Here is a 15,778-nt window from a genome sequence, read left to right as displayed (position 1 = left end):
ATAACCCCTAGGCACAATTTGACGAGGTGTAGGGATCTCTGAGTCCATAGCTAATGGACAAAATAATCTTCGGCAGAGAGATTAAATTGTCTGAGATTCGATTCCCAATATCGAGAGGCTACAATCGGCATTTTAGCTATCCAACTAGTTGCCAGCAACTTGTAATACCGCAGAAACCCGAATATGCTTATTGAAGTCCCTCCTACACGCAACCACTCATGTCTCTGCGATTCCTGTTATGCACTACACGTGATGAGTCCAGTTTCAAGAATTTACCGTATTTTTAAATCACAGCCTACTGCAGCAAAGAGTCCAACATTATAGAAACTACTAATTCTCAAAAATTCTACTCATATGGAATTATTCAAATATTCCATCTCAAAAAATAAAAGTAATTTTTTTAAGGACAAAAAAAAAAAACTAATTTAACCAATTAAAAGCGCCACCAAATCAATTCAATCGATGACTCGTCTATTTTTGACAGTTCAATTTCTCAACGTTTGATATCCTAATCGAACCCCACACATAATCGATTCCTAGTTCACCCAGTCCGTCCAGCCGGTCCGATTTGTTTAAAAAAAAAAAAAAAAAAAAAACAAATGGTCGTGGTAAACATAAAAGTTCTTGGGGGTCAAAAGTGTAACTGGGCTGGCTGCTTTAATTGAAACTTTAAAATTTAAAACGAGCGAGAAGGCTATGTATGCCCCGTGTATTCCACTTTGCGAAGCCTATCCTTCCGAAACTCAGTAAGACTGTAACAATCACCACAGCCATAGACATAAAAGCAGAACAACACTCATCAAGTTTTTCAAGTCGTTTGAGAATTGCCACCATGGTCCCGAATTCTGTGGCACTTACCCGCACATTCCCTCGCTTGTACAGTATTATGAGTTTTTCTTCCAAAAACTTGTGCCTTTCTGCACGCCAAACTAGATTTCTGGTAAGAGGGTTTAAGAGCCGCTCCTATTCATTTTTTTTGAGTTCTACTCATGGGTTTAAGGAGTTTGGTAGTCGCAAAACGGGAGCTGGGCAGTTGGGTTTTGATTGTTTCCGGGTTTCAGCAGTTTCGGATGGTGGGTCCCGTGGGATTGGTGGATTCGGAGGCTCCGGTGATGAGAATTCTGGTGGCAAAGGTGAAGGCGCCGATGGAAATGGTGGAAGAAATGATTGGTCCTTGCTTTCATGGTATTGAACTACGGCCTTTTTAATTTATAATAGTATCATTTCGCTCTTTTCGGCCTTTTTCTGCTGTTTTTGAAATTTGATAGAATCAGAATTTTATTGATACCAATGGTGCGGGGTTTTGGTTATATTATTCTTTTGGTGAATGTTCATAGAAATGCTTGTTATTAGGTTGCTTGATTAGAAATTTTCTGTGGCTTAAACTCACAATGTACATCTTGGATACCTTGATTATAATGATGAATGTAGGCAAGCTCACCTGCACAACTAGAATAAAGCAGGTTATTGGTGCTGTTCCTATGCTGTTTATGTATTCAGAGACATTTTAGAATAGAGAGAAGAGAAGAAGAAAGAGAGGAAATGCTCACTCACAAAAAAAGAATTCTACAAATTCCTCAATGACCCGGATCTTTATTTTTAAATATTAGCCCTACAACGTTTGACAAATACAATTGGTGCACTTCATGTTTCAATTATTGACTAAGTTAATGTGGCTTAGCTTGTGTCAGGTTTTGAGCAAGTGCCCGTTTCGGTCTGGAAAGATTTTGCTATTTCTAAGTAAGAACCAAATGGGTCATTGGCTCCTCTAGGATGATACCTAGACTACTGACAGGCTATCAAAAATTGGTTGGATAAATATACAAAACAAAAAATATGGGTGGATGATAGTGCCAATTATCATTGTTGAAAGCCATCATTGGGTTATATATATATATATGTATACACTGATGTCTACAACATACTTGTCCATGACAAATAACCATAACATGAACACTAATAAATTCTTCCAAACTTACATGACTAGGTGAAATGTAGTCATTTCAAAAGCCATTAAATGGCATGCAGTCAACCTTCCTAGAGAATGGGTATTGAACCAAAGCCGTAAATCCATCCCCTATAAGAAATACAGAATTAGAGAAAATAAACCAATACCATGATGATGTTGTTAAAATATCTATTGGTAGAAGTCTAGACCAAACATGTTCTTAGCTGGTCTTTCTAAACTATTAGGAGAAAAGGTAAGAAACCAAATTAGAGGAAACTTTAAGGGAATTATTCCTATGAAAAACTAACATATGGTGAACTAATTAGTTTTACCCAAAAAGAAGGTTCAAAAAATTTGCCAAGATCTTAAATTGAACAAACAATTAAAGTATATATATATATATATATATATATATATAGACAAACACACACACACACACAAGGCTCTAGTGTCGTATGTATATGATGTAGGACACTATGTGATTAAATTTTACATTCTCTATCAGATTTGAGTTCTGAAAAATATTGCATAAAATTGAATAAACAGGAGCAAAAAAAAAAATTTTAAGCTTCATACCTAAAGTTCATTGGGATGCTTAAGCTGATAGCTTCACACATTTATGAGAGCAAAAATAGTGGAAACTTTTTTGATAATAATGTCTTTTTTTTTTTTTTTTTGTGCAGCAGTTACTTAAGTTTCTTAAAACATTAACCTCCTATGTGATACTAGTTGAGCAGTGTGTTTGTTCTGTTGTTATGGAACCTTAGTGGAGGACATCTCATGTACGAAAATGAAAAAATCCTTTTGCAAGACTTTTATGCTAAAGTCCTACTTGAGGTTGCCAAAGTATTTATTTGTTATCTTTTAGTTAGGGGATGGACCTTACCCCCAAGTATTTGATTTGCTTAAGTTATTTTACAGGTATTTAGCTCTTCTAGCAAAGTATCCTGTGTTCACAAAAGCTGTGACATCTGCACTTTTGACTTTTATCGGGGATTTAATTTGCCAGGTAAAATTTCTACGTGCCACCTACAATGAATATGCAGTGTGTGCAATTTTCCTCCTGGTTTTCCATCTGGTTTCCTAGTTTCACTTGATTTCATTGTCGTTTTTGACTAAATGCAACAAAATGATTGCTTCACTGTTCTTTTATGCTAAGTGATGTATTTATGTGATTAATAAATTATTCACAAGCAATGTTAACAGGAGATAATGTGATGTATAACAGAGCAGGGGTTGAATAAAATTAGGCAAAATTGGTCATAGTGAGCAAGAAATGGTGATTTCGAAGCTTGAAATGGATAAGACAATGAGGATTCATTGATTGATCTAAGATGGTTACTAATGATACAAACAGTAACCAAACGTGTTCTTGCCTTTTAGGGAATGTGAAATGGTTTATGGTTGAAATTTGATGGTTGCATTCATGTGCTTTTGGTTTGGTGTAATGAATGAAAATTTAAAAAATTTGATAAGAATTGAAGCTGGAAATAAAAGCAAAAGATGAAAGATATCTATGCCTTACACTTAGGGTTAGGGTTGTTTTATAGAATCAGAAACTACGTCATAATAGCAGCCAAAATTCTCATGAACTTTTGCTCTGTCAAGGGCCTGTTTGGTCTGTCTGAATCTTTTAGCAAAAGTGTTGTTGGAGTAGAGCTGTTCAAGAAGTTCTATAAAGGACAGATGAAACAGCATTTTGTAAGCTTGATGCAATAGGATGTAGAAAGCTTTTCAATAATGATTTTGTGAAAATACTAAGTACTAAAATTACAAGAAAGAAAGTTTAAATAAAGTATATTTATAATTAAAATGACAAAGCACATTTTATAGTTAGGAAGGTTGATTGGCCTTTTTTCTTTTTTTTTTTGGAATAGTATGGTGTCTTTCTAAAAAATTAAAAGGAAAAAATAAAACAAAAGAATAATGATTCAAATATGAATATAAAATAAAACTAATTAATCTAATTTTTGACAGCAAAAATAAATCAAGTAAAAACAATTGCTTATATACTTATCGTACTAGTGATTGAATATCTCAAGCCACGTTATTTTGTTTGATAATTAGGAAAAAGAAAGACTATAAAAGAACTAACTGGGCGAAGATTTATTTGGTTTGATGCTTTGTAATATTAGGAAATTTTGAAGGTAAAGCAGGAAGAAAAAGTTTATTACCTCTTTAAAAGAAGCTATAAATAGTGGCTTCAAATTTTAATGATCTAAAAGCAGTTTTGAGCTTCTGAGATAAGTTATTTTAGTGGTGGCAAATGCCTAGCTTTAGCTTTTTTAGCAGAGAAGCCAATTTAAAAGCAGGCCAAACACCCACCTAGTGAAAGAAGTTGCGTGCTTATATACCAAGTTCTACTTATCTTCAAAATAAGAATCTATAAAGGGATCTACGCAAAAACAACTGCTGAAGCAAAAGTAAAGAGCATGATTATAAAAAAAAAAAATAGACCGTGGTAAAGTAAGAAATTTTAATAAGTAGATGAAGTCAAAATTTGTAATTTCTAGCACACTTTGAAATTCAACAGATACCCTTAACATTTGAATGGAAAAAGAAACCAACAACATTCCAGATTTTATAAAGAAGCAGACAAACATGAGAATAATGTCTATACCAGCTCAAATAAGGTCCTAAATTAGTCTGATGTCAAACATAGGCGATTATTGCAGATTTTCATGGAACATTATCCTGACTTTTCTTGACCTTTTGTTGGTAGCATTGTACTCTCCTTGTCGGCAAAAACTTAACCTCTAGTTTTGAAATGAATTAGCAGTAATACTACTTGAGCTAACCCTTTATTCTCAGCTTGGAAGCAATTGAGAGTGCTTGCTCATCTCTATAGATGGCAGCAAGGATGACATCATATATTGTTGAATTACTGAATTCCTCTGGAATGATTAAGTCTTTTGTTGGGACAACTAATGTTGGCAATATAAATTCTTCTTGATTTGCACTAGGAGCAATGGGGCTGGGCTCTCTATCTCCTTTCCTTATTTCAGCCCCCCTCGAATAATCCTTTGTTGCGGCCACTTAAAAGAATTTCTCTCCTACAAACATGATTTGGGATCTGTGTTTGACACAGTAAAAAACCTACAAACATGTCAGCATGACTGGACAACAACTTGTGGTTGAGGAGAGAGAAAGGCAAGTATCTTGGGAAGATTGCAGAGAGAGAAGTGAGAAATCTCTGAGATGGAACAAGAAAAGAGAAGATAAAACAGAAAGGAAGAAAGAAAGATGATAGTGCCTAAGCAATGTTGTTGTCTTAGTGGCAATCTCACAGGATGATGCACAATAAGAGAGAAGTATATCGTGCTTTAAAGGTGGAGAGTGTGGAAATAAGGGTGATGGGCTACGCTGGAAGCAGCCTCCAAAGGTGTTTAGGAGGCATTCTAAGGTTGATTCCCCTGCCTCAAATTGGATGTCCAATGATGGGAAGCTGAGTTGGGAGCTTTCATGGAACATCAATTGGAATGTGTTGTCGGCTTTTCTTGGGAATCAAATCTCAGTTTAAATCATTCTTTACTGTATCTTTCATTACTAATGTAAATGGAGTTGGCTAGTTTTTTGATATAAATGTCAGTTTAATTCATAAATTACTGTATCTTTATTATTAATACAATATTAGGCATGACTTGATTTAACAGTAAATATTTTGGCTTCAGCTTGCAATTGATCATGTGCCATCACTAGACGTGAAAAGGACATTTCTGTTTACACTGTTGGGATTGGTGTTAGTGGGCCCTACATTGCATTTCTGGTAATGCTTCACAATTAATGCTTTATGTGTTCTCATGTCTACCTAATTTATTAGTTATCTCTAGTGCTTTATTGTTTTAGTAATTTAGTTTGTAGTTTCTTAATTGTATTGTTTGTTTACTTTTACAATGCGATGCTTTTATGCATGCTTAACAAATCTTCCCATTTTCTATCAAAGTTACTGCAGAAGAGTGTTAATAAGATCAATGACTTGTATCATGAGGATTTCATTTTGGGGCATCATATGCACCATGATTATTGTAATTAGAAATGACTTGTTTCTGCTTGTCAGATTTCTTTCTCTTCAATACATTATTCTTGGTTCTTTGCAGGTATTTATGTCTAAGTAACTTGGTTAAATTGCCTGGAGCATCAGGTGCTTTCCTGCGGCTTTTACTAGATCAGGTGAGCTGTCTCTCTTACTACATCTGCAAAACATTCAAATATTTCTCTAACTCTTGTGCAATATATTGCAGTTTCTCTTTTCTCCTATATTTATTGGAGTTTTCTTATCTACATTGGTGACACTAGAAGGAAGGCCTTCGCAAGTTGTACCCAAACTTCAACAGGTGGTATTAATACATGGGCACATGCCTTACCTTAAATATTTATGCATTCCTTGAAGTTGGTTTTTGATGGCTTTCCCCAGTTTTGCTCTCTCTCACGGAAAATTTTCACCTTGTAGGAGTGGTTTTCTGCTGTTCTTGCGAATTGGCAGCTGTGGATACCTTTCCAATTTCTCAACTTTCGATTTGTCCCACAGCAATTTCAGGTGGAGCTATTTTCATTTTATTAAAATTTCATCCTATTATCATTTATCATTTTTAATGCTGGCTGGATGATTTGGAATTTGCAAAGTGAGGATGAAAAGGCTTCCTACCAAGCTTACCTGTTGGTGGGCCATTGAATCAGAACTGTCTAACATAAACTTGACTGGGTTATTGAACTGGTAACATAATGTGCATGACCACTTTAACAAAGATTGTGTGGCTTGACATGTCTAACTCAAAATTAACATGATTAATCTGTTAAAATGTTTATTAACATAAAATCAACCTACTAAGTTGCTCTATATTGTATATATTTTGGCAGAATTTAATTCTTCTTAACAAGAGTAAAGTTTTCAAATAGTTTTTTAATTTCAAATAATTCTTAGATATAAATTGAGTTAAACTGGTATTTTTCTTGATTGGTTAAAGGAGGTGAGGAATGAATCATGCTAAAAACAAAGTCAGGCACTATGAATATGGTTGTTAATTAGGGTCATTCCATGTTGAGAGGGTTAACTTGGAATGACTCAATTGTAAATCAAGTTAAATGTGCTGATAGAATTTGAGATGAAAGTAATTAGAAAAAACATTAAGGTGCCAATCATTATATCCAGGCATTGGATACGAGTCATGTTAGTGGTTTTGATGCAGAAGCTTTGAAGAAGTTTGCTTGGTTAATTACTATGAATGTGTTCTTTCTTATTCTCTTACTTGACTTTGGTTTGATGTTCTTTCTATTCTTACTATGTCCCAAAACAATTATATTCTTTTCAATCTTGATGTCCCACAAAGGTAAATTTCAAAGCCAAATGTCAAGCCCATTAATTGAAAGATGCTTGTTTATTATCTTCTATTGAGCTCTAGCGCAGGGCAATGGTCTGAGATTATTAAGATTAAAATGATCATTTACATGACGATAGATAGAGTTTGTTTTTAATTATAATTATTTATATTTAGAACAATCTATAAGCAAGCTAGAACCCTTGATGCATTTGGTTCTTTTAGACGTGTATACTTATAATACTCTGAAAGAATTTTCCATGCCTGTGTATGGTCATTTGGGCCTTAAGCTATTTGCTACCTTTGCTCTTTAGTAAGAATTAAACACCGGACTTATGTCTAATCCCTAACTATCATCTCTCTTTTGGCTCCATGATTTCTTTGACTCTCATCCTATTGCTAAAATCCGTCATTGTTCCATTTTCAGGTCCTTGCTGCAAATTTCATTGCTTTGGTTTGGAATGTGATTCTCTCATTCAAAGCTCACAAAGAGATACTGACAAAATAGGTATCGCTCAATGTGATGATAGAATCATGAGTTAATTTCATTAGTGGCTGCTGAACAAAGTAGTGAATTTCAGTTGTAGTAGCAAACTTTAAAGATAAACTAATTTGGTCGCTATCTTTGTGATGTTTACCAAATTTCATAATCCCACACCAAATGCTAGTCACCCCTACGTGGGCCAAAGGGTAAATCTTGTGGGGTTAAGTGAAGTTGTTCATGAAATTTTCAGGTGGATCATGAAAGTATAAATTCATTTTTAATGCATAAGCATGCATTTCTGTCACTGGCGGTGTAGCCAGATTTTGAGCCAGCATCGCCAAAACCTCAACGGTGGGTTCCATTTTGGATAAACTTGTGGCATTTGCAATTCTTGTCAAGTGATGATCCCACTTGGGCTGCTTTTTTTTTTTTGGTTTAAATTTTACGATGTAATCATTCCAGACATCGTTCATTATCATAGCTCCAGTGGGTTTTAATTAGGATTCTCGATTGTAATCGCCAAAGGCAATCAATGCCAACTGGGGAATGTTGTTGCAGCCGCAACTATGTACTACACCTGACATTAGGAACCCAAGTCAGATCTCACTTTCACAAATTTTTGATTTGTCTCATAAATTTTCCAAGTGCTTTCATTGTTAAGCCTAGTTGTCATTCTCTTACAAAAATAGTGTACCATATACTATAATATTATATAATTAAAAAGTTCTATGCATAGATAAATTCATTATATTTAATTAATTATTGAAAGTGTATCGACCGACGATGCAGCTTATGTGTATCCATCAGCACAGTATTTTTTCTTTGGTAATAGTTTAAAAAGTCAAACCTTTCTTTGTATGGCTTTAGGCTTGTAGGAGCTTTCTAGAACTTCATATTTGAGGCAAAAGAAAAAATAGAAATTAATTGACTAAAGACAAAAGATTATCTCTTAGCCATTTTTTTCTCTTATTCAGTGTCTCTTTTAATAACCGAAGCCTAAAGTCTGACTCTTTGACAGTGAGTATTTTATCTTTTTCTTCTAAAAATAATAGAAATTGAAAATATCAAATATTTGTAAATTATTATGGAATATACCTCTTATTGAAAAATATATATATATACATACATATTGAGAATTTATATTAAAACGCAATCATCTTGTCAATTTATGCGATATATTTCTTAATCTTATGAATATTTTAATATTTTTAAAACTTTTTATTTTATAAGTATACATAATATTTATAATTAATTTAAAAAAAATTATACTTTATGCTACGATATAATAAGATACAAAACTTAACACTTAAAAATAGAATTTCCATTCATAATACTTATCTTGATTTAACAATTAGGCTGTCAAGATCAACAATTGTTTGTTTCCTTCTTTCCCACTTGGACAATTGATTGCCGCTAATTACTTGTGTTATGCAAGAAATTGTTAAAACATTCTCTGTTTCATTCCCATTTTTGAAAATAAAAATGTCGTCTCATGCGGTTTATGAAGAAACTCACATCCCATGCTTATTTGTTTTATTTGATTCCAAGCTTCAAGTAAAGTTAGCCTCAACATGTACCAAGTTGCTTGACTCTGACCTGTTGCCCAGAATCACTACAAGATATACCCCAAGCTGTCAATACCATTTTACTGGGCCCTCCTCCCGGTAAGTGCCAGTACTGCTAGCTTTCTTTCACAGGTGCTTTGTCCAAGTTTTAACGTGGTTGTGTAAAAACAAAAATTTTAAATAAATATTATTGATAGTATAATTGTTTAAAATAAGAATAACAATTTCTATTTTTTTTTTAAAGAAAAATTTATAAAACAATAATCCTCTATTGGGATACAGGGAATTACAAGTCATGAATCAATTTTGATCAGTATAATTCTCCAAACGCCAAAGACAAAGCATAAGCATATTTTCGTACAAATTAAGGCCACCTAAGCTACCTCTTAATTGGACTAGTTAAAAAGTGAAAGTTTGCTTACAAAGATTAAAAATTTTGACAAATAACTTGTTTTTGTACACATCATCTTAGTGTTATTAACATGTCATAAAACTTTAATTTTTGCCTCTAAATGGTAATCGCAACAATTAGAATTTGAAAAAGAAAAAAGATTTAAGTGCGTGCTTAATGCGAAAAGTACGTAAATTGTATTCAAGGTGTAAACTCTACAAATAGAGTTCAAAACTTGTTGCACATATTAAGTTATATTTAAAAGTATTAATAAATTAATATCTTAAACTAAGTAAACATATGACAACATTTTAATTTCATTTAAGGATTTAATAACTCCAGAGCCCATTGATTAGAATATTATTATAACAAGTAATCTGAAATAAGTAATTTTGGTTCCAAGGAGAGAGAGAGCGCATGAGTTGGTTGAAGGAATCTAAAGCACTCAAGTCAACCGTGGGCCCCATACCATCACCTAACACGCTAGGCTGTTTCTGTTTATCGTATTTTATTAAACCCATTGACTTAAGTAAACGTGTGGCCCACCTCCTCAATTATTCTAATGCCTTTTTTACGATTTCTAGAAAAATAGTAATAATAATAATAATTCTTTGATTTCGTCTTGCCATGTTGATGTTGGTAAACTAAAAAACTGGAAGAAGAACCTAAAAGAAAATTGACATGTCAAAAGCAAGCAGACGCTACACTTTAAACTTTCATAGTCATTGAATCCAATCAATCAACAAACAGCTGTTAGAATTTTTCTGAGTAAGTAATGTGTTTTTTTATAAGCAATAATTAATGTCTTGACTATATTATTTAATTTATTTATATTTTATTAAAATCAAGCTTAATTCATTTGATTTTGGTAAAAAGATAATATTATAGTACATAATATAATCTAATAAAGTGGGTAAGGCCTCAATTTATTTGTCAATTTAATTAATAGTATAGGTTTGTGTAAATAACCTTAAATCTTATGATAAATGGGATAAGAGATTCATTATATAAAGATAAAACCATGTTTCTTTTCTTGTCTATACAAAATATTAAAATCTCACCCACTGACGAGTTGTTGATAAGGTGGAGGAAGATCTCAAAGCAGTTGGAGGGAATGGAATAGCCATTTCCCTACTTCCTAATCCTTCTTTAAAGCTAAAGACCAGCCATTGAGGTAAAAGGGGACTAACCATTGTCGTCCCTTGCCTTTTGGTAATGGCGATTCTTGGAGGCAAGTAATAGGTTAAAAATGTTAATGGGAAAAAAATACCCTTAATCAATTTTAAAAGGTATAATATTCAAAAAAACCTCTAAACTATTTAAAAAAATTCAAATAAGTCCTTATACTTTTATTGTGTGTAATTAAGTTTTTATATTTTTATTTTGAACCAAACAAGCCTTTATAACTAATTATCGATTTAGTTAAAATGTCATTTGTCATTCTATATCGCATGGTAATAACGTGACATGCTAACATATCATCATTAATGATGATGTGTCCAGCTGACAAATCAAAATTAATAATGATATAATATGCTAATTTTGCATGATGATATGATCATTTGGTATTTTTTACCCTTCACATCAATGTCATGTCAATACCATGTGAATATAAAATAATAAATAGTATTTTGACTAACTAATAATAATTAGTCAATCATTAGTCATAAAAGCTTATTTGATTCAAAAAGTATAAGGGCTTGATTGAATGTAATAAAAGAATAAGGCTTTATTTGAATTTTTTTTGAATGGTTTAGCGCTTTTTTTATCATTATACCATTTTAAAAATTACCATACTATATAAAAATAATTTATTCATCTTTTTACAATTTCATTCTCTCTACCCATCTCCCTCTCTCTTTCTCTTACTAAATTTTATTTACCATGGAGGATTGTAGAGGGTGGCGACAACGACAGTGGTAGGCAATGGTGGCGGGTGGTTTTAATACCTTCATAGTTGGATTTGGTTGTAGGAAGCACTGATCTGGCATTCCCCGACTAAATCGGGTTGCGAAAGCACTAGATTCAGTGTCCCCCATTGCATTTGGCCGCGAGAGCACCGAATCCAACGCTTCTTCACTAGATTCCTACAACCGGATTTGGCTAGCTTGATTTGACCACATAGCTCATATGCGTTTAATTGACAAGAAGAAAGAAAATAAAAAAGAAAAAATTAAAATAAATTTAAAATAAAAAAGTTTAAGTTTTAATTATAAATTTATAAAAAAACTTAATTATTTTAAAATTAAAAATTAAAAATACAATTTTCATATAAATTATAAAAAGGTAATATTTAAAATTTAAAATTAAAATTAAAATTTGTAATATTTTAAAAATAAAGAATAAAATAAAATAATGATATTAATATTTAATTATAAATTATTAATATTTAAATAAAATATAGATTAATAATATTCTAAAATAAAAATAAATAATCATATTAAAATTTTAAATAACAATTTATTACTATTTTTAATAAATTATTAAAATAATAAATATTTTAAATTATAAATTAAATATTATAATAAAAGATATTTTTGTCTTTTTATCATCTATTCCTTTGTTATTCTAAAGTTATTTTTAATAACCAAATATTGGAATAAGTCATAATAGCAATTTTTATCCTATTCTATTTCGTGAACCAAATTATATAATAGCTATTTTCACCTTATTCTTTTCCAAGATAATAGTCATTGTCACGACCCGGAACCTCCCTCGGGCCCATGACAATCGCCGCGACGTCCCCATTGACACTCATTACCCGAAATGCCAATCGAAACCCCGTAAGGCTTACGTATCAGTTTCTTGCCTTTCCTGTGAGCAATTGTTATTAAACATTCCGTTTTAAACAATTACCAGTTGTTTTCGGCTCAAGTAAATCAAAAGACAAAAATTATTTTATTTTATTTTTTAAAAAAAGATTTATAGACAAATATTACTATTCAAAGTATTGATTAAAACATAGCATTTTTATATAAAATAATATTTATAGAAACACGTGTAAGTAATCTTTTGTAACGTAGAAGTAAAATAAATTCATACATACAATAATTTACAAAGTTATAATGTACAATAATAATTACAATGACAAATAACCCATAAATACACCAAGTGTTGGTGATAGTAATCTACTGTTTGTGAGATAGAGGGGTCAATTGGAATTCTCGGCAAAATCGGGTATCTACAAGCTACCACAGGCCTAAAATATTTGAAAAGGAGGTGGGTGAGATTTTACAATCCAACGAGTAAACAAACATTATTATAAATATCTAAAGGCGAGTAAAATGGAGGCAAGTTTAAACAACAAATCACAAATCATTTAATAAGGTTTTCAATTTATTTCTTAAACCATAAAATATTTGTAATTTATCAAAACAATTGTTAAGGCTTATGACTTTTATTAGAAATAAGGCTCAAGCCAAAAACTAGTCCTCGGGGATACCTTGGCCGAGGCATCTAACCGAGTTCGTCAAGGTTGTTAAGATATTTACATGCTAAACACATGTTAGTTTTGAAAACAAGCTGTTCCTTGGCGTTGGCCGAGTTACACATTCACGTGGGGGTTCGACGTGAAGTGAGCTCTAACACTACCCCGGGAGTTACCCTTCTCGCCTCTACAACCGGAGTAATTGTGCAACCGGGTTTACCGTACCCCTCTAATAGGCAGTCCACGGAAACCCGTCACTGCAGTGACTAAACCCACCAATTTTAATAAAAATTTGACAGTATAACGTGACTTTTATTTATTTATCCAGCCTACATAGTAAAAGACAGATTACATAAATTCCCAATGCAATTATAAAATATAACCACATATACTCATATATCATAAGCCATTCATAGAAAAATATATTTTTCAAGACAATTGACAACCTCTAATTACTCAATTTCATGATCAAAAGTTTCTTATTTCAGATAATCAACACAATATATTTATTTGTCACATTTATTTCTAAAACATCAAAAGTCTCATTTTAATCTCATTTTCATTTCATAAAATACATAAAGAGCATTTAAAAATAAACTCTAGATAATTTACAATAATAATAGGTTTACTCACAGTTTGTACAAATTAAATGCTTTCTAGGTGCCCCGATCACTATTCATCGGGTACGACTTCCTTGCCTTTACTAGAAGGCTCTCCTCCTAGACACATTGCAAAAATTACACAATTCACCACATTGATGCTAAATCACTATATAATTGACTTAAATCCTATACTAATGCATGGTATGAAATGCAATAGCCTAAAACGGCTTAAACGCGGTATTAACCTATTTTTGACACTTTACCCAATAAATTGCTAACGCGCTCCATTTTAGCTCTAAATTGTCCCATTTTCTCTCCAACATTTCTAACCATTAAATATAAGCCAATAACCGTCTAAAATCACCAAAATCAGCTCACTTTCCTCCTTGGAAAATTTGGTAAAAAATGTGACATTAACTCGGTTAATTTTCCACTTTGTTTTTCTATCACATTTAACCATTTTTCATCATTTTCTCTTCATTTCTCTTAGAATAAAAATCAGTTCATCATCATTGTACATCACTGAATATTTGGCCAAGGGTGGGTATTGTGAGAATTGCATGCTTTCTTTCCCTATTTGATTTCTATACACATTTAACTAACTAAAACTACCAATTTAACTAAGAATCAAAACATAAAAATTTCAAAATCCTTCCCCTTAAAATTTGGCTAGCCCTTGGTATCACTTTTTGATCTCTCTCTTCAAGCATGCTAAATGGAAACAAAGGCATAGGAAAGGTAGAAATCAAGCTAAAGTCGAAAAATCTTACCGTTAGACGCGTAAACAAACGAAAAACGCGAATTCCCCTTTGAATTTTCTAGTTTTCCTTTGGTTTTTCTCTTTTCTTCCTTTTCGCTCTATTTTCTCTCTTATTTTCTCCTTATGGCAGACCATCACCTGATGTGGGGTTTAAATGGGCTGATTTTCCTTTAAAATAATATTAAATCATTAAAAAGTGCCATGTATCACTTTTCCATTGGCCCGTTTTTAAAATTTCATCCTTTAAACTTCAATTTTTTCACCACTTAAAATACCATAGTTATTCATACCAAAAATAAATAAATCTTATGATTTTGACAAGTTTTGGGTGGTGAAAATTACGGTTTTACCCCGAGGTGACAAAATTACCGTTTTGCCCCTATGTTTCGAAAATTGCCGGAATTGAAAATTTTCACTTTCTATCATTAAATTATACTCCAAATAGTTAATCTTGATCAAAAATTTCACTCCATAATCAAATTATTATCTTAGGTGGCAAAATGACGATTTTGCCCCTAAGCATCAAAATTTTCAATTTTTCTCCAAATGAACCTTCGAACTCCGAACAATCATTTTTAGTCATTCTTGGACTGTAAAATATTAAATTTCATCCTACGATTCCTATTTGAACTAGTTCGAGGTTAAATAAACTCAAGTGTATCGTTAGGTACAATACCGGGTTTTGTCTATTCTTAGGGGCTTTCCTAGCGTAATAACATGCTACTCAGTGCATGTATGTCATGATATGTATTTATAAGGTCGGGTTTTACAGTCATTCTATTCCTCTATATTCTATTATGTGAACCAAACATATCATTAGTGTGTTAAAGCCTAATAGTTAATTTAGCTAGTATTGTTTTCACCGTCAAATCATGGACAAAAAATTAGGTACAATTTTTGTGTTCTAAATTCCTATTGTGGTGAAGGTTAGATTAAACATAAATTAATTATATATAAAGTTTAACAATTGGTATAAGTGTTACCACGGTTAGGATTTAGAACCTTAAAAAATTATATATTGATTACATAAATCATGATTACATGTTAAGTCTTATGTAGGTTTTTGAATTTGTGTAATTACACCATTAAAATTTATAATTCTCTTGAGTATAGTGCAATTAAATTCTGCATGTTTGATTGATGATTAATTATCGATAATATGGTGAATTTGTTAAATCAAATTAGTTTAATTGATTGAAATCGTGAATGAGGAATTGGGTTTTTCCAAGGGTCTCAAGTTTTAACAATTTTAAGCCAAGAACAACTTAATTTTATGTAGTTTTTGT

At 32.1% G+C, this 15,778-nt stretch overlaps 1 protein-coding gene across 1 annotated transcript; it reads left to right on the top strand.

Moving 5' to 3' along the window:
- Positions 1–669: 669 nt before the first annotated feature.
- On the top strand, positions 670–8,051 carry LOC18598578 (Peroxisomal membrane 22 kDa (Mpv17/PMP22) family protein). Its single transcript, XM_007028153.3, has 7 exons — positions 670–1,185; positions 2,870–2,957; positions 5,620–5,714; positions 6,046–6,118; positions 6,190–6,282; positions 6,399–6,485; positions 7,691–8,051. Exons 1-7 carry the CDS (start codon positions 701–703, stop codon positions 7,769–7,771), a joined length of 1,002 nt encoding a protein of 333 aa, XP_007028215.3. The 5' UTR covers positions 670–700; the 3' UTR covers positions 7,772–8,051.
- Positions 8,052–15,778: the final 7,727 nt, after the last annotated feature.

Source organism: Theobroma cacao, chromosome 5 (genome assembly GCF_053813885.1).
Source record: "Theobroma cacao isolate CCN51 chromosome 5, ASM5381388v1, whole genome shotgun sequence".
Taxonomy (NCBI): domain Eukaryota; kingdom Viridiplantae; phylum Streptophyta; class Magnoliopsida; order Malvales; family Malvaceae; genus Theobroma; species Theobroma cacao.
Note: the sequence above shows the minus strand (reverse complement) of the source record. Positions and strands in the feature narration are given on the sequence as shown.